The following is a 23,500-nucleotide window of genomic DNA, read 5'->3' on the forward strand; positions in this document are numbered from 1 at the left end:
TTACTGACCTGCAATCTTCTTCTCGACCTCTCCGCCCCCACCCCCTCTCCCGCCTATCACCCTCACCTTAACCTCCTTCCACCTATCGCATTCTCCCCAAGTCCCTCCTGCCTACCTTTTATCTTAGCCTGCTTGGCACACCCTCCTCATTCCTGAAGAAGGGCTTATGTCCGAAATGTCAATTCTTCTGCTCCTTGGATGCTGCCTGACCTGCTATGCTTTTCCAAGAACCTGTATATCTCTGTCTTAAATACACTCAATGACTTGGCCTCCACAGCCCTCTGTGGCAATGAATTCCACAGATTAACCACCCACTGGCTGAAGAAATTCCTCCTCCTCTCAATCTCCCATTGCATGTGCACTAGTTCTGTTACTAGTGCCAATTTCCTGTCTTTTCCCCACACCTTTGCATTTTATTCCTATCCAATAATCATCCAGTGCCTGAAATGAACCTGTCTCCACCACATTTCCAGGCAGTGCATTCCAGACTCTTAACTACTCGCTGTGTTATTTTATTCTCACATCATCCTTGCTTGGTTTGCACATCATTTCAAATCTATGCCCTCTCATTCTTGTTTCCTTTACAAGCAGAAACAGCTTCTCCTTATTATTTCTGTCCAGCCGCTTATGTTTTGAAAACTTCTATCAAATGTCCTCTTGTTTTTTTTCTAGGAAGAAGAAAACTAATCTCTCAACTTTTTCAATCTATCTTCATAGCTGAAGTTTCTCAACCCTATGACCTTCCTAATAAATTGCTTCTTCACTCTCTGAAATGCATTCACATGTTCTCTATTATGAGGCGCCCACAACTATACACAATACTCCAGGTGAGATCTAACAAGTGTATTTTGTACATGTTTAATATCACCTCCTTCCTCTTGTACTCTCTGCTCCTATTAATAAAGCCAAGGATATTGTTTTATGAACTGGTCTCGCAACCTGTCCTGCTAGCTTCAATGATTTGTGCCCATACACACAGGTCTCTCTGGTACTGCATTCCCTTTAGAAATGTGCCCCTTGTTTTATAGTGTCTTGCAATATTCTTCCAATCAAAGTGCATTCTCACACTTCTGCATTGAACCTTATCCACTTATGAACCCACTCCACCAATTTGTCAATGTCTTTCTGGAAGGTGATACTGCCCTATCCGCAATTTAAAATTCTTACAAGTTTAATTTCATCTGCAAACTTGGAAGTTACCCCCTCCACAGTAGTATCCAGATTATTAATATTTTTCAGGTAAAACAAGGGTCCCAATAGCGACCCCTGAGGAGCTCCACGTCAAATCTTCCTCCAGCCCGAAAAATATTAATTGTTTGTTACTCTCTGTTTCCTATCACTCAGTCGGTTACGCTTCAGTGCAAGACAGGGCTTCCCACAGTTCCTATTTGTTGCCACTGCCTTGAAGAAATCAGGGAGGTTTTTCAGGCAGGATCTTATCAGTCTAAAATCATGCTGAGTTCTGTTTATTTAATTATCACAGAATTGTTTATCCTCAATCAACATGGGAACAACAAGATTAGCCTGCCCGCTGGCCTAAAGGTCCAGTATTCTTCTCAGAGGTGTTTGTAGGTTAACTACCATCAATCCCTTGGCATTTCTTTGTTTCCAGCCCTTTTAGCCCTGTCTATGAATTACATCAGTGACATTCAAGGAACTGAACGTGCTTTGATTATCCCTGTTTTGATATATCCATAAGTGCTTACAGACACAAGGTCAGTTTAATAACCAACTTACTTTCTGCCATCATTCCAGACATTATGTTATCTTCAAAAAAAACATCAGCAGAAGGAGATTCAACAATTTTCTTACTCTGTCAATTTTTATCATTCTTTTGTGGTATTGTCAGATTCACTTGGGCATATACAGCAGACAAAACACTGGCTCAATGAACTCCAACTGTTAGACATCTTTGTTGATCTTTTCAAGTACAGTTAAAGAACTGTCTAATCCTGTTCTTAATAAGTGGTAAAAACGTGTATTTTCATTTTGATTCCCAGTCTTTATCAGAGAATCAGTCAGACTTTTTACTCCGTATCACATTTTCTCATCTCTTTACAAGAACAAGACAGTTTCTATTTCAATTTCTTATCTGGAATCATCTTGTGATTTGGATTCATGAGCACCCACAAGTGTTAAGATTGTGGTATAAGTTGATGCAGTTTGTAATTTACTATATGTTAGCCCATGTAACATCGACCACAAAGGATGAAGTACGGCACAGGTATCTTAAAGTTCATTTATAACACTATTTATAAGGCTATAATATCACAGACTTACACACACGCAGAGCCTGGATTTTGTGTTTGTTATTGTGACTGTGCATAAAACACGCAACTGACTGCACTGACTCCATCACACTCCGAGAGTTCCCGAAGAGAAGGACCTTTGTACCACATTTCACATATCATGCAACTGTCTTAAAAGTACAGGTCTGTCTGCTCTGAGATCTACGCTGTGATACAATAAGTGTTTCACTGTATTCAGAGTAGGCCAGAAACCCATCGGACCTGCTTTTCCACAGCAATAGCAGCTCCCATTCTTCAATCAAAAGGCCTCCTAAAATACCCTCATTTCAAAATACATTACAGTACTTATCATCTGTAATCCAGACTCAAAATTCTGGAATACAATACTTAACCCTCTCCTCCCTAAAAGCTGCTTAAAACTTATCTCATTGACGCCCTTCTTTGGCCTAGGAGCTTGTGTTTCATTGAAGTAATTTCAAATGGAAACCTCCTTGACTCATGAAGAACGTTAAGAAGGCTCTTATGACCACGGGCAAAAGCTAAGAGGAAAGACCTTGATGCATTTCAGGATAAACTAAAAAGCCACCGGAAGGAATGTGCTGATGGAGCGTAGAAAAGACCAGTGGGAAGTGGCTTGCGTGGAGCATCAATACTGGTGTGGATTAGTTGTGCCAAATGGCCTGTATTCATGTTGTACTCTATGCCATATGTAATATGTTAAATGCAATAGATAAATGCAAGTTGTTGTTATAAATATCAATCTCCAATTAAGCACCCCAGTGAATTCTGTGGGTGAGATGTTGCCATGAGTTTTAGGATAGGACTGTGATGTTGGGATGAGGTGGAGATTCTGAGCTCCCACTTGCTGGCAGTGGAATTGGCTCAGCAATGTGACGGAAGTTAGGGACAGATTCCTGATTGGCCAATGGAATCCAAAGACCAACAGCTCCTGAGCCTTAGCAATGCCAAGAGAGAGGTGGGCATTGCTGAGATAGGTAGTGATTTGGAGTGTGCCAGTAGGTGGAGAGGGGGCCTCGGAGGGGTGGGTGGGCATAGATATAAAATTAAAGATGGGTGGTGCAATGCAGAGTGACCTTCCCTGCCCATCACCTCTTGTACGGGTCATGAAGTCTCCATGCCTCTTTCAGCCACAGGCTCCATAAAACTGGTGATCTCCCCTCACACATACATGGGCTTTGCACTGCCATTGACTAAACACCAAAAGGCTGGGAATAATAAGTGACTGAACTACCGAAATGGGCTGTCTGTCTCCAATCTGCAGATAGCTGCTTCTCATTTGGTCAGTTGGGAGACTTCCTGCAATGGTGCTGACAGCGACTATGACACAACTCCGTGTTATTTTTCAGCCCCTCTATCTCCTAACCTGGGACTGCGAAATTCCTACCTGCTGTACCTGACCTCTGAGCGTCCATTCTGTCATCTTCTCGTTCCTTCACTGTGCTTAACACATTCGAATACATAAATTAGGAGCAAGAGCCGGTCATTCAGCCCCTCAAGCATACTCTGTCATAAGATCACGGCTGATCTTGTTGTGGCCTGAACCCACATTTGTGTCCACCCTCTATATCCCTTGACTCCCTTGTTTGTCAATAATCTCTCTATCTATGTATCTATCTGTGCAACCCATCCATCCTGAACTGTCTGTTTAGCTCAACTGTGCATCCACAGCAGTGAACAGGGGACAAGCCAAATATCACGGCAGGGAAAAATACTGGCAAACGTTTGTTCAGTAGGAAACAATACGTGATCACTCAGTAACAGAGGTGGGGTTAAAAAATAGATCTGGCATCAACAGGGCTTGTGGTACAATGGTAGTGTCTCTATCCCTGAGCCAGGAGACCTATGTTTAAATTGCACTTGCTTCAGATGTATGTCTGAACAAATTGATTTAAAATACAGTGTACTTTTTCTCAGTGGACAGTTCTATCAGGTGATTTCTGTTGAACAAATTGTTCCAATGTTAAAACTTTATTTCGTTCTCATTCAGGTTTTGGTTGGCTACACTGATAAACCATTATTTAGTGCCTCTTCCCATTTGCCATGGAGACATTAATAATTATCCAATCCCAGACTGGGATAACAGTAACTATAAAGGCTTGCATTTCAATAGCACCTTTCACAAACTCAGGAAATCCCAATGCTCCTTACAGCCAGTGTTGTGCTTTTAAAATGTTGCCATTGTTATAACACAGGAAACTTGGTGGCAAATTTGCCAAAATAATTACCAGATAATATCTTGTGATCCTATACTGTTGTTTAAACTGGAAGTGAACACTGTATTTTGGAGACTATTTCCACTAAGAAGGATAATAAGTAACCAGGAGGCAACAAACTTTAAATAAGTGAAAAAAACACCCAGTGGCAAGATGAGAATTGGTTTTATGCAGCGAGTTGTCAAGATTGAGAATGTGGTTCCTTTGAAAAGTGAGTTGACAGTTTACACAACATTGAAAGCTTGCTGAGCTCGATGGAAGAAGAAGGGGAGAAAGAATAATTGGATAGCTATTTCAAAGAGTCAGCCCCCAGGCACAATGGGCTGAATGGTCTTCTATTCTGTTTCATCATTGTATGCCTATGTTGGCTCACAGATAAATATTGACCCAGAGCTTCCCTGTTCCTCTTTGAAATAATGCCATGAAATCATTTCCATCAGCTGAGAGGTCAGGCAAGGACTTGGTTTAATACTTCATTTTGAAGACAGTATCTCCAACAGTGCAGCACTCCCTCAGTAATGCTCTAGATGTTCCATTGAAAGTCTGGATTGGGTTTTCAACCAAAGGCACTCTAGCCCAGAAAGAGGAATGTTTGCCACTGACGGCTGGAAAAGGCAACGCCGACAGGCTCACTGCTTTGAACCAGTTAGGGTTTTCACAATGTCTTATTCTTGTCGTAATGTAGTTTATCTCTGGCTACTGGTAGAAGTAAATCTACTGATGAAATGGACTATTGAGGTATTTGAGGAATGAGGACTTCCAGTAGCAACTCCGGCAGGAGAGTGGAGAGAAGACAAAGATGTGCCTCTATAAATGGCACAACAGCAACTTTTAAAACACAAAAACAGAATGAATAATAAATGTTTGAGTAAAAGACAATCAAGACTCCGACACACAGATCAATGCAGTGAAACAAACTGCTCCTGGAAGCATTCAGCTTGGACTTTCAAAGCCAGCAGAGACTGGGAACCTGAGACCAATGCTGTGACCTCTTAAAGGGATGTTATCCCTCAGACAGTGTGAAGTTATGTCTCATAGTGAGTGCCTTTAAGAAACATCCTCATGATATTATGTGACTTGAGAGCATGAAGATCTCATGCTCTATCTTACCTCAGATCATTTGAAGCATGACACTATACTGTTGTAATCTAGTGGCTTAATATCAGCCAAAGGAATGTAATATTTATGCATAACAGTATGTTGTAATAAATGTCTGTTGGACTCTTTAATAGCACGACATATTATCTCAAGTAACATAAGAAATTGGGGATGAATAAATATTGGCATTTCAAGTGAAATACACTGTTGGGGGCAAAGTCCCATCAGTTCACTACTCAGACACAGAGGACCTTGCAGACAATTTGGCCCACCATGCCTGTGCTTATACACAGTAGGACTATCCTCTTGCTGATGCTCCTTTCTAAAGAACTAAGACATTCATTGGGGCTTTTATTCAATTTATAATGTCCTATTTCTGTTGAATTTACATATTTTTCTCCTGCTTTATTGGTTAATTTTGGATTAATTGGCCCTGCTGTAACCTGTTGCCTATTTTGAGAGAGAATGGGCAGGCAGGCCTAGGCCCTCAACAACAAATGCTTGACATTTTGTTTTTCTTCAAACTTGCTGCTGTTTTTGGGAATGGGAGTTAGAATCTGTGTCCCTTCTCCCAGCCATGTGTGCTGTTGCTGAGCAGGGTCTGGTTGCTCAGATCTGGCTCCACATGGATTCTCCCCTCCCAGTCAGCCTTCTCCAAGGGTGGCAGCATAGGTTATAGGGGGCAGGAGAGGTGAGGGTCCAGTTCCCAGAACCGCCTGGTTTTCTTTTAATCTCATGATTTGTACTTCAATCTTCCTTTCAATGAAATGTTTCTCCTTGAGGATTTTTTATTATCCCTGTTCCCTTTTCAGCAATTGGGCTGGGCTACAGCTACCTTGGTTTCAGACACACACACTGGCACACACCCCTCCCCACACACATAATCAATAGACTCATAGAGGTATACAGCATAGAAAAAAGCCATTCAGCCCATTAAGTCTACACTGGTCAAAAACAAAAAAACCTAATTATTCTAATCACATTCTGTGCCACCAATGGCGTCAACAGAGAATGAGTGTTGGCAGGATATTCAATGAAGAGGAGCCTTCCAGATGAACCCATTGTCATTCGATAGATTTTCACTTTATCAAACGGATTGGTGATTGACATTTGAGAACCTTAGTTACTAAGGCCCTTCCACTCTTCCCCTACAATTTGTGGCTTGCCATCTGCTGCTGACCATCACAACGTGACCTAAGTCTTGAAAGAAAAGACACCGTATTAAACCCTTCCATCAAAACTTTATATGACAAGATTTCAAATAACCATATTCATAAGCATGCTGATCTCTGGTTTAGCATTGCCTGTCCTCCGACAAATCCAAAGATGTGTAGGTGAAGTGAATTGGCCAAGCTAAATTGCCATAGTGTTCAGAGATGTGTAGATCAGGTGCATTCGTCAATGTAGTGTAATAGAGTAGGGGAATGAGTCCAGATGGGATACTCTTCAGAGGGTCAGTGTGGACTAGTTGGACTGAATGGCCTGTTTCCACACTGCAGGGATTCTATGATTCTAGAGGCTGCAGATAGCCTAAGAGGGTACCACTGATCAACTCTGGAGCCTTGAGGGCTTGTCTCTGTGGACAGCAGCAGCGTGGGCTAGGCATGTGAGGTGCAGCACTCTGGTGGAATGACAGTGCTGGCAGGGTGAAAGCTATCATTGTGAGGGAGAAGATGGCAGGTTCATTCCATGGAGCCACTAGGGGCAGCACTTCAGCCATCCGGTGATCTGCTGCAGGTCTGTGTGCTGGATACCAGGAGAGCCACTGTAACAGCAGTCTGAGCTTGCACAGGGAAGAGGCATGGACCTCAGTGCCTCAGGCTGAATTGTCACTGCAGCATTGAAACTTTGAGGTGCTACTGCTGTTGCAATGGAAGCTGGGACATCAGCCACCCAAGCACTGCACTGTGGTCAGGTCTGCAAGCATCCTCCTGGTATTGACCTCTATTTGTACACCAGAAAAGTTAGCTCCCAAGCCCTGTTCCAAATCAGAACCAGATATCTTCATGTCTCCTTGACAGTGACAACAAACTCTGAGCTGCCAAGGCCTTTTGTACAATATCTATCAAAGCTCCCCTTTCGGCCACTCCATTCATTGGATTACCCTGCACCAGAATCTCTCCATGACCAGCCTCTCTGGTGAGCTGGCATACCAGCTATCCTTTCTCTTGGCCTGACTGCTGTCACTGGTGCTCAGTGACTCACTGGCTCTAGAATCTCCTCTGAGGTATGAGCAAAATCAGCATCTGAGCTGAAGGATCTGAGTGTCAGATCAAATGGTGGTATCCTTTCTTCAAACACCTGCTTTTGCCTTCATAGTAAAGCTGCACTAGTTAGCCAGGTGGCAGCTTTTGGGCATTTGATAGCGCTGAAAAGGGCGGTTGGGGTGAGTTGTACAAGTGCTTCAAGGGCACACCATCTGCAGCTTGTATTATGTGCCAAATGCATGTGTGATGGGATTTGAGAAGGGTCATGAAACACAGTATCTTTCTGAATGTTCTCATTTTTGTAGATATAACAGCTTCAGTCATTGATAGCTGTGTAATATGGAGCTATTTCCTCCAAAGAGCTCAGCATGTAGAACCATATCCATCTACTGATGGCTTTCTGCTGCTGCTCTCTAATCTGTCAAGAGAGAGGGAGTGTAGTGAATATGTATTTGGGAAATGTCCCGGCCACAGCTGAACATGGGGAAGTTGTGAAATGTGATTGATTTGAAGAAAAATTGACTTGAAATTGAATCAATTGTTGATAGTTTGTGTGGCCATTTGATTCAACAAGTATATTTTCATTGAGGTAAATAAATTTTAAAAACTAAGGATTAAAAATTTAAGAGCAGACAATGGGCCTAAAAGCCATTTGTATGGGTATATGATTAGGAAGGGGTTTGGAGGGATGTGGCCGGGTACTGGCAGGGGGGACTAGATTGGGTTGGGGTATCTGGTCAGCAAGGACGGGTTGGACCGAAGGGTCTGTTTCCATGCTGTACATCTCTATGACTCTATGATACTGTATTAATGGACTGGGGTTCAAATCCTGAGTATGGCTGATGAAGGAATTTGAATTCAATAATAATATGGAATTAAGTGTCTCACGATGACCATGAAACCATTGCTGATTGTCAGAGGAAAAAAATTCATCTGGTTCAGTAATGTCCTGCAGATAAGGAAATCTGCTGGCCTACCTGTGATTCCTGACCCACAGCAACCTGGTTGACTTTTAACTGCCCTCTGGGCAATTAGGGAATGGCAATGAATGTTGGCCTAGCTAGTGATACTGCATCCCTTGAATGAATTAAAGTAGACCTATGATAATTGGACAGATTAATACAGTAAACTTTAAGGTATTTAATTTTTACTGGTTCATAAGGTGCCAGTTAAAATAAAGTTTGCAGTACCTAGTCTACAACAGATTGATTGGACAGAGGAAACCTTGGCTAATTTACTTCTCTTTCACTTCCTCATAGTTCTGAAGCTCTAAAACCAGTTACAGGGTATATTCAGTAATGAGTCAAAGAGCAGCATACTCACCTCTGAGTCCTGAAGGTTCAATGTTCATGTGCCACTCCAGAGGGTTTGAGTCCATTGACTCTGTGGGGCTGACCTTTTGGATAAGACCTAAAACTAAAGCTCTGTCTGAGCTCTGAGGCAAAATGTAAAAGATTCCAAGGCACTGAAACTGGTGCCATAACCGATCCTCATTGCTGAAAAAATAATCACTATATCAGAGTAATGAACATTGCTGCTTGTGGAATCTTTGAGATTCATTCCTGCATTTAGAGTCATAGAGATGTACAGCATGGAAACAGACCCTTCGGTCCAACCCGTCCATGCCGACCAGATATCCCAATCCAATCTAGTCCCACCTGTCAGCACCCACCAAATCCTTCCGATTCATATACCCATCCAAATGCCTCTTAAATGTTGCAATTGTACCAGCCTCCACCACATCCTCTAGTGGCTCATTCCATACACATACTACCTTCTGCGTGAAAAAGTTGCCCCTCAGGTCTCTTATATCTTTCCCCTCTCACCCTAAACCTATGCCCTCTAGTTCTGGACTCCCCGACCCCAGGGAAAAGACTTTACCTATATATCCTATCCATGCCCCTCACAATTTTGTAAACCTCAGTTGAAACATACTGTACTCTGCAATAAGCTGGTGTTGAGGCATATCATGTTTAAGGTCCTTATGGGTTACTGATCAAAAGGTATGGTTAGGCCTCGATGATGTAAAGGTGCTTGAGTTTTGTTGGAGCTGCATCCATTCCAGGCACATGGATAGCATTCCATCACGGTTCTGATTTGTCCCTTGTAGAGAAAGTTAAGACAAAGCTTCAGATAAGGCCTTCAAATTATTTTGGATTTTAAATAGGTATAGTCCATTTACATTTATCAATGAAATAAAGAGCAAGGCAATAGCTTATCAGATTCTTTTTATTTTCAATGGAACTTCCTGCCAGGAATAATGTTGACAGCTTGCTTCAATATTGCTTTAATTAGAAATGGTTAAATAATTTGAAAACAGAAAACATTTGTGTAAATTGCTGAGCAATGCCACAAAGTCGATAGCTGTATCCAAATGGCTAGTTCTCCCTGTATTCCATGAGATCTAACCTTGCTAATCAGTCTCCCATGAGGAACCTTGTCGAACACCTTACTGAAGTCCATATAGATCACATCTACTGCTCTACTCTCATCAATCTTCTTTGTTACTTCTTCAAAAAACTCAATCAAGTTTGTGAAACATGATTTCCCACGCACAAAGCCATGTTGACTATCCCGAATCAGTCCTTGCCTTTCCAAATACATGTACATCCTGTCCCTCAGGATTCCCTCCAACAACTTGCCTACCACTGAGGTCAGGCTCACTGGTCTATAGTTCCCTGGCTTGTCCTTACCACCCTTCTTAAACAGTGGCACCACGTTTGCCAACTTCCAGTCTTCTGGCACCTCACCTGTGACTATCGATGATACATTCCTACTTAACAGTCTGGTAAAATGATGTGTTTAAAAATCAGCTGATTCCCATATTAAAAATGATCCCCATTCAGTACCCAAATAGACCTGACCTCCACCCAGAATCGATCCCTAACTAGAGCTGACCTGAAATTTCCCATCCCATGTGGTTGAGGATGCCCTCCAGCGCATCTCATCCACTTCCCATATCTCTGCCCTTGAACCCTATCCCTCCAACCACAAGGACAGAACCCTCCCGATCCTCACCTTCTACCCCACCAACCTCTGTATACATCACATCATCCTCTGCCATTTCTGCCACCTACAAACAGACCCCATCACCAGAGATATATTTCCCTCCCCACCCCTATCTGATTTCCATAAAGACCATTCCCTCCACGACTCCCTTGTCGGATCCACACCTCCCACCAACTCAACCTCCCCTCCCAGCACCTTCCCCTGCCACCACAGGAATTGCAAAACCTCCAGAGGTCTGCGCCCATACCTCCCCACTGACCTCTGCCAAGGCCCTAAACGAGCCTTCCATATCCATCAGAGTTTTACCTACACGTAGTCACGTGTCATTTACTGTATCTGTTGCTCCTGATGCAGCCTCGTCTACATTGGGGAGACAGGACGCAAACTCACAGAACGCTTCAGAGAACATCTCCAGGACACCCGCATCATCTAAGCCCACCACCCCATGGCCGAACACTTTAACTCCTCCTCCCAGTCTGCCAAGAACATGCAGGTCCTGGGCCTCCTCCATTGCCACTCCCTAACCACCTGACACCTGGAGGAAGAACACCTCATCTTCCACCTCGGGACACTCAAACCACATGGCATCAATGTGGATTTCACCAGTTTCCTCATTTCCCCTCACCCCACTTATCCCAGATACAACATTCCAACTTGGCATCACCCTCATGAAGAGAGTTACCTGTCTATCTTCCTTCCCACTTATCCACTCCACCCTCCTCTCTGACCTATCACCATTACCCCCACCTCCATCTACCTGTCACACTCTCAGCTACCTTCCCCCCAGTCCCAACCCCCTTGGCTCCTGGAATGCTGCCTGATCTGCTCACTGTCGACTCCACACCATGACTCAATCCCTAACTAGACCTGACCCCGACACAGGGTCCAATCCCAACTCGATCTGACCCCCACCCACAGTCAATCCTGGTGAAGCAGCGATTTACCTGCACTTCACTCAAAGCAGTCTGTTGTATTTGCTGCTCACAATGTCTTCTCTACATTGAGGAGACTAAACACAGACTGGACGACCGCTTTGCGGAACACCTACGTTATTTCTGCAAAAATGACCCCGACCTTCCAGTTGCCTGCCACTCGCTGTCAGGCCTGCTTTCGTTTCTCCATCAATTTCTGTTTTTGCTTCCCCTCTTATACCATATCCCCCCCACTGGATCTGATATCTACCCGGATCTGACTTACACCAGTTTACCCAGTCAGATTTTCAATCCCCTTCTGCCCAATTGCAATGGAGTATAGTGTAAATTACTCCCAGGTTACCTCTCAGAAACTGTCCTTGTTGCTTCATTTCCTCCATGGTAAATTGGCAAACACGTATCCGTGAAGGCCGTGTCCCTTTAGCTGTCTCAACTCTTTCCAGAAGCATGAACCTATTTACACTGAACATTCATGCAGTTCCATTGTCAGCCCTCAGTTTAAAGAAATATTCATGACGTTGCAGTGCCTGCTAATAGGTTCAACACGACGAGGTCACGTGCTCTGTTCTGTAAAACTTGAAGCGGTGTAAACGGTGAATATTGAGCAGAATTCCACATCCCACAGAAGACAGCTGCGATTTCTGTGGCTCAAAACAACCTCCTCTGGCAGAGGTCTGTCTTGCTCACGACGAATGCTGTTGGATTTTCCCAATGGATCCCAATCAATCAGAAACTGGTAAGTTGGAAAAGTTCTCTTGCTTTATTCGTGGGGCCCAACTCGGGGGTTTGAGGAGCGAGTCAGCAGTGTGTCTAAGATCAGCTGGGCTCACTGAAAAGCTGCAGAGGGATTTTGGATGCTCTGATAACTCTGTTCCTTGTCCAGTAATCTGAGGACAGAGGGAATGGCAATGATTGCATGAAAGAGTCTGAGACATATAGCAAGGAGACAGAGAAGGAGTGAGCGATTATGTAGAGAGCAGGAAGGGACAGGCAGAGAGAGACAATTGGAGGGGCAGATGACAGAATGAGGAAGGGACAAAGAAGGAGAAAACTGCCAAAAAGATTTACAAGCTAAGAGAAATAAGTAGATTATAGAGATTGTGATAATAGACTAAGAAACAGAATAATGTGAACTTGCGATTACATTTGACACACTGGTTCCCCATCTGATTTTGCTGTCACATGCTGTTCACACATTGCCTGCTGCAGGGGGCAGACTTAATTCCAATCGTGGTTTCACTTTTGAAAAGTTATTTTTCTCTCACAGTTTAATGTGTCGTCCATGTGTTCAGTTAAAGTATGAGTGCGGGGTGTTGGGCTGTCAGTCTTTGTGGAGAGAGTGTGACAAGACCAGAGTATCCCACAGGAGTTTCATAAGTTTGTGGATACAGGAAATTTCAGAAATGACTGGATTCTCAGCACACTTAAATCATTGCCACTTGAACACAAAAGCAATGTTACTCCACTCTGAGTAATGTTACTGTATCCTGTGCAATACTAATGTACACTGCAATATATGTGCACTGTAGAAACAAAAAGTATTGACACAGGAAGGAGCCATTCAGACCATTTTTGTAGAATCATAGAATCCCTCCAGTGAGGCCCATCGAGTCCACAATGACACTCCAAAGAGCTTCCATCCTCGTAACCCTGCATTTCCAATGGCTAACCCACCCAGCCTGCACATCCCTGGACACTATGGGAAATTTAGTATGGTCAGTCCACAAAACCTGCACATCTTTGCACTGGAAGGAAACCAGAGCAATTGGAGGAAACCCAAGCAGACATGAGAATGAGCAAATTCTACCCAATCACCTGAGGCTGGATTGAATTCCTGTTGATGTGCTAACCTCTGAGCCGTCCATCTTATCTATGCTAGCTGTAAACAAACTGTTGTATCCAACCCAGCTTTCAGCACACTTTCTGTAATTGTGGAACTTTGGGAAAAGTTCAGAGTGACAGTGGAGATCTTGTAGGTTGTCTGAAAGAATACAGATGTAATGCTGCAATCCGTTCATAAACAAGGATGACAGAGATCAGCAATGATTTGGAGATGCCGGTGTTGGACTGGGGTGTACAAAGTTAAAAATCACACAACACCAGGTTATAGTCCAACAGGTTTAATTGGAAGCACACTAGCTTTCAGAGCATTGCATTATCACCTGATGAAGGAGTGACGCTCTGAAAGCTAGTGTGCTTCCAATTAAACCTGTTGGACTATAACCTGGTGTTGAGAGATCAGCAAAACTGCAAATGGCAGTGAACAAACTGAGTGTGGTATTTTTTACGTGTAAAGTAATTTGGAAATGAACGCTAACCATATTTTTGTGTAATGCAATTGTATAGTTACAGGCAGTTAAATGTATACAGTATCAAACTCCTTACGCGTTGTGTATAGACTCCTTTAATTTACTTCCTGTCATACTTTGTCATACGTCCTTTCAACCCATTTTCTCCAATTGCATTTTTGTTTCTTTCCCACCTTTTCCTTTCACACTTTCCCTGTCATGTGCCTTATGAACACTCATAATTTACTTAGCATGCAAAATTCTTTTTCCCATTTTGTAACTTTTAATTATATAGATTTGAAGCAATACCTGTTTTGACAATATATTTTATTGTAAGCTGGAATTTCTTAGAGATTTTAGATTTTAGCTTATCTCCCATAATGTTGTAAATTATCATTTCAAACAAATAGTATTGAAAATGCATAAAATCTGCATTGTGGTGCAATATAGATCTTCAATTCTGGATGCAAGTGTAGCCCTCAGTCTTCTGATTGTAGGAGTACTCATCACATGTGAAGTTTGACTCATCTTGTTCCATTTTATAGTTACCTTGAGCATGCATCACAAAACTGACAATAATTTATTCTAATTTCCAGTCTTTCTCAAAGACAGTATTACTTGATGAGACTGTGCCAAAGTAGGGGAGATTTGGCATCATCTTCACTCTTATTCTAATTCTGCTCTCTGACCTCTGAGTACACTTGAGAGCTGAAGTTTTAGGCGTATACGAGCAGAAAACAAGGGCATGGTTCTTCCCAAGTCCACATTTTTGGCATCTGATGTCTTCCTGATTGCATTGTCTCGTAAATTCTCAGTCCGACATAAGTAAGATCCATGTGTCTCCCATCCCACCTCAATCTGACATTTCGTTTTCCCCTGACCTTTTAATATTGTGCATGCTTTCTTCAATTCTCTCTGCCTGCCACTAAACTGATCGGGTTTGTGTTCTGGAGTTGCCAACACTGCCTGGGGATTTTCCAAGAGGTTTAGCACTTAACCTTCCAGCACACACCTTCATACTCTGGTCAGTTAACAAGTCCACTTTCCCACATAAATGATGTGAAAGTGAATGGATCTGGCAGAATGATTCTTGACTGTCAATCAATTAACATTCATTTGTGGCCTCTGATTTTTCACTTGGACTCTCCTCATTTGCTCACAACAGTATTTCAGAGATTAATCTGTATTCCTGGAGAAGTCAGGACAATCAGCAACTGTAGTGTGGTGCTCTGCCTTCACTGCTTTCTACCCAGGAGAAAGTGAGAACTGTCCTATCTGTCCATCTTCTTTCCTATCTATCCGCTCCACCGTCGACTCTGACCTATCACTATCACCTTCTGCCTTCATCTACCTATTGCATTCCCAGCTACCTTCTCCCCCCCCCCAACCAGCCCCACACCCCATTTATCTCTCACCCACATTCTCTCCCCCTTTCTATCATTTTCCCCAATCAATCTCCCCCTACAGAATACCTACCAGTGTGGAAGCAGGCCCTTCAGCCCCATTGAATCCACACTGACCCTCCAAAAAGCATCTCATCCAGATCAAACCCATCACCCTGCATTTCCCATGATTCATCTGCCTCACTTACATATCCCTGGGCACTAATATAAAATATATATAGTGAAAATACCTTTATGACTGTACAGCAATGGGCTTTGTCTATGAATATCACTGTGTTCGTCCAAAACGTGTAATAAATATGTAAATTGAGTAATTGTGGATTAATTATTAACCAGAATATTCTACCCCAAGAAATAAATAAAACACTTGAATTATTAGGAGTTACTGTGTTCAAAATGTGGTGTCTCTTCAAATTGACAGTCAAATTCTCTTTTGATTCACTGGCCGAGGCTTGGAAGAATCTGAACCCTATAAACTGTTCAATTCCAGATTTTATTCCCTGGATTGCAACACTTTTGTCTCCTAGTATCATATTGTGGAGAAGTTAAGAATTCCAGTAGTGACTTTCATATCTTCAGTGCATCGCAAAGTATTTAACAGTATATGAAGTATTTTTTTGAAGTGTGGTGTAAGATAATTGGAAGGCTATTTGAGTGCACCAAAGTCCCACAAATAGCAATGAGGCAGATCATCTATGAACTTAGAATATAGAATCCCTACAGTGCGGAAGTCTGCACTGATCCACCAAAAAGCAAGCCACCCAGACCCAGACCCAGACCCCTGCACTACCACAGCTAATTCCCCTAACCTGCATATTCCAGACACTACAGAGTTATTTAGCATGGCCAATCCGCCTAACCTGCATATCTTTGGACTGTGGGAGGAAACCAGAGCACCTGGAGGAAACCCATGTAGATACAGAGAGAAAATGCAAACTCCACGCAGTCACCCAAGGCTGGAATAAAACCTGCGTCCCTGGTGCTGTAAGGCAGCAGTGCTAACCACTGAGCCAGCATGCCACCCATTTTGTCCATGCAAGCTGTAAACGAGCAATTGTTTCAAAACCCAACTTCCACACCGGTCTGTAGTTGCGGAACTTTGTGTCCATGTAAATACTTTGTAAATAACACTCTTTTTGACAGTGGGTTCCAGATCATCACCCGTCTCTGGTGATAAAAATATCTCCACTCCCCTTTAATCTTATCAATTACTTTACATTTATGTTCCCTTCCCCCAGGTTATTGTCTTTGCAAATGGAAATAAGGCCTTCCTATCCACACTCTCTGTGTCTCTCATCATTTTATAATTGACACAGCTTCCTCTGTTAAATAGAAAATGTCCCTGGCTACTGTAGAAGATTGTGGTGTGGTGGGTATGTGATTGGCTAGCCTCCCAGCAGCTAAAGCCTATTTCAATAGGGTGATGTAGATTCAAAACTCACCAGAGCAGCCAGTGAAATCTTATTCAATTCATGAATTTAGTAAGATCAAATCACAGTAACGATAAGCTTCAAACTAGAATCGACTGTTTAAAAGGTGAAAGTGAGGACTGCAGATGCTAGAGATCAGAGTCTAGATTAGAGTGGTGCTGGAAAAGCACAGCAGATCAGGCAGCATCCAAGGTGCAGGAAAATCGACATTTTGGGGCAAAAGCCCTTCATCAGAAATCTGATGGTTCCTGATGAAGGGCTTTTGCCCGAAATGTCGATTTTCCTGCTCCTCGGATGCTGCTGGGCCTGCTGTGCTTTTTCAGCGCCACTCTAATCTAGACACAACTGTTTAAAAGCCCATCTGGTTCACTTTAAGGTAGGAAATGTACTGGTCTGTCTAACCTGTGACTTACCTGCCTTCTGAAGTGGCCAAGTAGTCTGCACTAAAACTGCTACAAAAGTATTGATGACAGCAAGATGGTTCACCTTTTCTCATGGTGAAAATTCTCCATTCCAGTCCAAATCGTGGTAAAACCCCTCTGTATTTCTCCAGTATGATCACATCCTTCCCGGAGTGTGGTAATCTGTTGTCTGCCTAATGGTTTATGCAGTCCCACCATAATCTCCCTGCTCTTACACTTGACATCTTAGCTGTATCTCAAATACCTTCATGACTACCTTATCTACCCGTCTAGCCACCTTCAGGTGTCCTAGGTCCATCTGTACATTTCTTATATTCTATCGTTCTTTGCTTTTGCTTTGCACTGTTTTCCCTTGCTAATTACCTCCAGTCTTCTCTAGATTGAATTCCACTTATTACCTTTCTGCCTACTTTGATATCTTCCAGCAGTTGACAGCTTCTTTCCTCACCACACCTGCAAATCTATGTCAGTACATACCCCCAGTCCTATGTGCTTTAATTTTATATGTTAAACTCTTATTCAGGCCTTCTCTAAACCAAATACACTACATCCACTGGCTCCCCCTCATCAACTCTACTAATTACATCCTTGAAAAATTCCAGACGATTGGTCAAGTAGGATTTCCTACTTGTAAATCCACGCTGACTCTGAGTGATCTGGTCACTGTTTTTTATGTGCTCTGCTATTAAACCTTTTATAATGGGCTCCAGCATTTGCCCCACTATTCGCTGTGTTCTCTCTACATCCGTTTTTAAATAACAGGGTTACATTAGCTACCTCCTAATCCATAAGAGCTATTCCAGAGTGTATAGAAGCTTGAAAGATGACCATCAATGTATCCGCTATTACGAAGGCCACTTTTTCAAGTACTCTGATTAGGTTATTGTGCTCTGGGGATTTATTGGTCTTTGATCCCATTGATTTTCCTAGCATAATTTCCTTAGTAATATTGCTTTCCTTCAGTCTTTCCCTCTCAGAAGACCCTGTACTCCTGAAACTTTTGGGATATTATTCGTATCCTCCTTACACCAAAAGGAAGAACCAAAATGTATATTTAATTGGTCTGCGATCTCTGTTCCCCATTATAATTTCTCCTGTTTCTGGGCTGTAAGGGACCTATATTTAGATTCGATTCCTTACAATGTGGAAACAGGCCATTTGGCCCAACAAGTCCACACCGACCCTCTGAAGAATAACTCACCCAGACCTGTTTCCCTCTTGACTAATGCACCTAACACTATGGGCAATTTAGCATGGCCAATTCACCTGACCTGCACATCTTTGGACTATGGGAGGAAACCAGAGCACCCAGAGGTGACCCACGCAGACACAGGGAGAACGTGCAAACTCCAAACAGTCGCCCGAGGCTGGAATCAAACCCGGGTCCCTGTCTTCACTGATCTTTTTCTTTTTTCAATCAGTTTATATGTTCTGTATGAGCTTACTCTTGTATTGAATAATCCCCTCTTAATCAATCCCTTCATCCTCCTTCGCTGAAATCTAAACTGCTCCTAATCCTTAGGTATGCTGCATTTTTGGCTAATTTGTATGTCCCTTCCTTGGACCTACTTCCTCTTGTTAGCCATGGTCAGGCCACCTTTCCTATTTTATTTTTCTGCCAAACACTCTCACACACACACACACATCAGATTTCCCAGTGTAATTTGCAAGTCCAAGACTACAATTAAGTAGTTATTCACCTTGGGATTTTGTGTATTGTTGATGGTATTAACTCAGTCGCTGTTATGCTCCCTACAGAATACTCACTTCCATTGCAGCCTGAGTGTCAGCTGTGGCACAGTGGTAGTGCTCTTCTATTTCTGTCAATTATTTGTGGGCTCAATTCCCACTACAGAAGCCGTTGTAAATTCTAGATTGACACTGCAGTTCAATGTCAAGCCCTCAGCTGCCTAAAGAAAAGTACGATTTCAAAAAAGCATAGGGTATTTCTCTCAGCAATACTCTCTCAATCAACACCATTAGAAAGGATTATGTGGGTATTGTCACATTTCTGTTTTATGGGAGCATGCTGTGCACCATTTGGCTGTTGCATTTCTTTCATTACAACTATGTCTTCAAAAATATGTGCTTGGCTGTCAAGCATTGTGAGACATCCTGAGGTTGAGAAGGGCTATACAAATACAAACCTTTCTCTCCTTCCTTACTTTAAATAATTTCTGAAACAGAATACCAAGAAAGGTATATAATAGGCAGCCTAGATAGTCTTAAATATTGAGTGATGGAAAGATTTCCATTCAGACATTATAGAAACACTTCCTGTCTAAAGTTCTCAATAGGTCAAGTTCATTGCAGTCAGTCAGAGATATTACATTGGCCTGGCCGACACACTTCTAATTGTCCTGATCTCTGCAGGTGGACCAGAGGACTTGGAGGATGAGGAAGGCCCAACAGCACCCCCTATTGAAATGCTGGACAATATAAGGGGCTACGAGGGAACTGTTGTAGGTGGAGGTGGGTTTGGAGTGAACCCTCCACATAGCAGTCATTGTGAGCTATGAGAGTAATGTGTGCTTGAACACTTGAAGGTTTTCAGGTGAATAACCTTCCCATGAATGCTTCAAGTAGGAGGATTATGATGAAGAGCTGAAGATAGCTACTTCAGAGCTCCTTAGGGGACTCCTGCTCGCGATCACTATCTGCTGACTCCCTGTGAAAATTCCTGGGGACCACAGGATCAGTGCAAAATCTTTAAGGCCAAAGAGCCTTTCAATGCTTGCTGCTTGAAAGTACCTGCAAGGACTGACCACCAGGGCAAAGCTGCTGGTGGGCAGCTTGGGCAACCCATTGATTCGGTTAAATTCCCTACAGTGTGGAAACAGGCCCTTCGGCCCAACAAGTCCACACTGACCCTCCAAAAAGTAACCCACCCAGACTGATTTCCCTCTGACTAATTCGCCTAACACTATGGGCAATTTAACATGGCCAATTCACCTGACCTGCACATCTTTGGACCCAGAGGAAACCCACGCAGACAATGTGCAAACTCCACACAGACAGTCGCCCGAGGCTGGAATCGAACCTGGGACCCTAGTGCTGTGTAGCTAACCACTGAACCACCGTGGTTCAGGTACAGGGCCATGGCCACATTGTTGGAGAACACTGATGGGTGGGGCAGCATATAATTTCACCTCAGGCATTACAATGGGCTGTTCAGCAATATAAATTTAGTTCTGGTGCCTGCCCTGTTGAGAGAACTCCTGCTTCACACCCTTCAATCTGGGTACTTTATTTAGTTGGGAGTAAACAATAAGGCTTGGTGAATTGAATCTTGCTTTCTTGGTTACAGATGAAAACTATGTCTCTCCACCAATTCATCCGTCTGACAAGAGGGAGCAACCTCAGCGACAGCTGGAGTGGAGGTACACTGTTTTCCCAGAGGTCATGAGTTGTCAGCCCTTAGACAAATTTTTAACACAGAAGAGGGAGACTCACTCCACTTGGTTTTACAATATCTCCAATTTCGACCATTCTCAGTCTGAAAATTACTCTTTGATCACAAGTAACAGTCCTATGACTTTTTCGTATAACAGATTCAAGTACTGAATATAATCCATACTCTTATGGTCTAGACAGTTCAAATCCCACCACAGCAGATGGTGAAATTTGAATTCAGTAAAAATCTGAAATTAAAAGATAGTCTAACGGTGACACTCAATTGTTGCAAAATATTCACTAATGTCTTTTAGGGAAGGAAATCTGCCATCCTTCCAGGGTGACTATATGTCACTCCAGCTGGCCTAGTCAGTGATGCCCTCAGCCCATGAATGAATGATAGTAATCACCATTAATATTAATGACTGATTGTTGCATTGCTGAATGATTCAGTGCTGCTTTATTGCTGTGGTGAATTAACAAATTCTTCCCTTGGGCTACTTGTACCCCTATACCTTAAAACTCTGTCTGACTGATGAGTGTTGCTTGTTATCAGGTCTCATGATGCAACAATGTCAGAAGCCCTTCCATTACAGAGGTAAATCAACTTCCAACACCGAGAACATCTGGGCTCCTTTAGGTTGATCGGTTCAGAACACTGCATCCAAATGGAAAGCTTGGAATGCAGCATTTCAAACAGATCCTGGGATTCAGACTTGACATTCTGTCTATTTACCTCTAGAATTCCATCCATCACTGAAGAGGCAGCGAGAGAGGCATTGACACAGTTTGCTGATGCTCACTGCTGTTATAGCAGTCACCCTGCCCAAGACATGGTCTTTCAGGATCTCACACCATTTAACATGTACAGGGTAAGACACCTATATCAACGTTTTCTTTCACTTCCTCACCATACATCACTCCAGCTTCCATTCATTTCTTAGCCTGTCTTCTGCTCTGCACCTCCCTCCATGTAAACTAATCAGAATTTTCTCAGGGTGACCTCTGAAGTAACTCCACAGAGGCCAGTACCAAGTCACCTTTTATTTACACGTGACATTGAGCCAGCTCTGAGTGAGCAGAACCTGTGAGACTCCTGTTTTTTTTTCTTTCCCCCACACTACCGCCTGACATTGGTAGTTCTTATTTTTCCCCAGCACCCATGTCGGGTGTGTGCAGGGAGACTCCTTTTTATATCTGTCAACGAGGGCTCCCTGATTGTACCAGATTAACATCCCCGACTGTGTGGAGTTTGCACATTCTCCCCGTGTCTGCATGGGTTTCCTCCGGGTGGTCTGGTTTCCTCCCAAAGTTCAAAGATGTGCAGGTCAGGTGAATTGGTCATATTAAATTGCCCATAATGTTAGGTGCATTAGCCAGAGGGAAATGGGTCTGGGTGGGTTACTCTTCAGGGGGTCATTGTGGACTTGTTGGGCCGATGGGCCTGTTTCCACACTGTAGGGAATCTTATCTAATCTAATCTCAATCAATGATCTCATATTCTGTGAGATCCATCTGGTTGACCTCAATACAATCACTATAAGCTCCACCTAGTTATTTAGTGACTTTTGGAGTCCTGTTACACTTATTAGTGTTTCCAACGAACTGCAGGCCTGTCTGCAGTTGACATCTTTAGACATGATTGCAAACCCGTATGGCTTGCATGGATTCATCATCAGACAGCTTTGCACCCAACATTTCTTTGCTCTGTCATTTGTATATTCATACATAGCAAGAAAACAACATTCATATGAGCATGTAGGCTGCAACTAGACACCCAGACTCAGGAAAGAGATAATCGTGTCCAGGCTGGCTCCTGCTGACTGAAGATGGAATATGATTGGTCTTTTGTGATGGAAGGTGGCTGTAGGAATGTGGGGAAGAGGGTGAAGGAGGGGTTGGGTGATAAATGTCCCCGGTGATGGAGGATTGTGATTTCCCTCCTCCCCTTGATTCAATGATAGAACATGATAGGCCCCTAGCAATGGGCGATTGACCTCTGATGATGGAGACTTATAGATAAATCTCAGTTCTTTAGAATCCTCTTATGGGGCCAGCATTCCAAGACCACCATTTGTAGGCCATTCTTAATTGCCTTTGAACTGTTTGGTCATTTCACAGGGCAGTTAAGAAACAGCCACATTCCTCTAGGTCTGGGGTTATAGATAGGCCACATTTCTTCCCCTAAAGGTAAGCAGATGGGTTTTCATGACAGTTTCATGCTCACTGCTGAGACAAGTTTGAATTTCAGATTTAAGAATTGAATTAAGCCAGCTACTGTGGTGGGATGTAAAGAACCCATGTTCCCAGAGCATTAGTCTGGGCCTTTCACCCAGTGGCATTACCACTATGCTGTTCACTGGCTAAATGGAAAATGTTTTTTTTAAATCTCTTTCAGTATCGACTGGAGACTTTCACTGAAACCCGGTCAACTGAATGGGCACATAAGCCGTTTACTGGTACGTGTATTTTTGGCAAAACCTTCAATTTAAGCATGTTCACTGTGACCACTACAACATATTACTAACATATGACAATCTGTCTAATGATGCACATCTGCAGTATTCTGGAAGGCACCATTTCAAACCAAATCAGTGAAATGAAGCAATAATCCAATCTGCTTGCAGGTTGCCATTGATCGCAATCTCAGGCTTTGGAGACACTGCTATGGTTTATCAGTGAGCAGCTCCATAGCAGTCACACACATTGCACTATTTGAGGCTTCCTCCAATATACATCTTCCACTTCCTTCATCTCCAGCCATCTACAGACTACGTGCTCTGAAACTCCCTTCCTAAATCTCTATCCCCTTCCTGCCCTCATTTCAGACACTCC

General features: G+C 43.0%; 1 protein-coding gene and 1 long non-coding RNA gene across 4 annotated transcripts in view; one reads left to right on the forward strand and one right to left on the reverse strand.

Moving 5' to 3' along the window:
• The window catches only part of LOC122559142 (protein SSUH2 homolog), a 54,470-nt gene that overhangs the window by 2,837 nt on the left and 28,133 nt on the right, over positions 1-23,500 (forward strand). Inside the window, exons 2-6 of one of the 3 annotated variants that reach the window (XM_043708488.1) lie at positions 673-827; positions 19,646-19,744; positions 20,580-20,652; positions 21,408-21,537; positions 23,064-23,124. In XM_043708488.1, the coding sequence (XP_043564423.1) occupies positions 773-827; positions 19,646-19,744; positions 20,580-20,652; positions 21,408-21,537; positions 23,064-23,124 (418 nt within the window). In that variant the 5' untranslated portion in view covers positions 673-772. Of the gene's footprint in view, positions 1-672; positions 828-12,086; positions 12,466-19,645; positions 19,745-20,579; positions 20,653-21,407; positions 21,538-23,063; positions 23,125-23,500 lie in introns of those variants that run through there. The other 2 variants (XM_043708489.1, XM_043708490.1) reach the window with 2 other exon arrangements.
• The window catches only part of LOC122559143, a 57,087-nt gene continuing 46,058 nt past the window's right edge, over positions 12,472-23,500 (reverse strand). Inside the window, exon 3 of the long non-coding RNA XR_006314349.1 lies at positions 12,472-12,616. This is a non-coding gene — a long non-coding RNA (uncharacterized LOC122559143). The remainder of the gene's footprint in view (positions 12,617-23,500) is intronic.

The sequence above is a fragment of the Chiloscyllium plagiosum genome, chromosome 18, assembly GCF_004010195.1.
Source record: "Chiloscyllium plagiosum isolate BGI_BamShark_2017 chromosome 18, ASM401019v2, whole genome shotgun sequence".
Lineage (NCBI taxonomy): Eukaryota > Metazoa > Chordata > Chondrichthyes > Orectolobiformes > Hemiscylliidae > Chiloscyllium > Chiloscyllium plagiosum.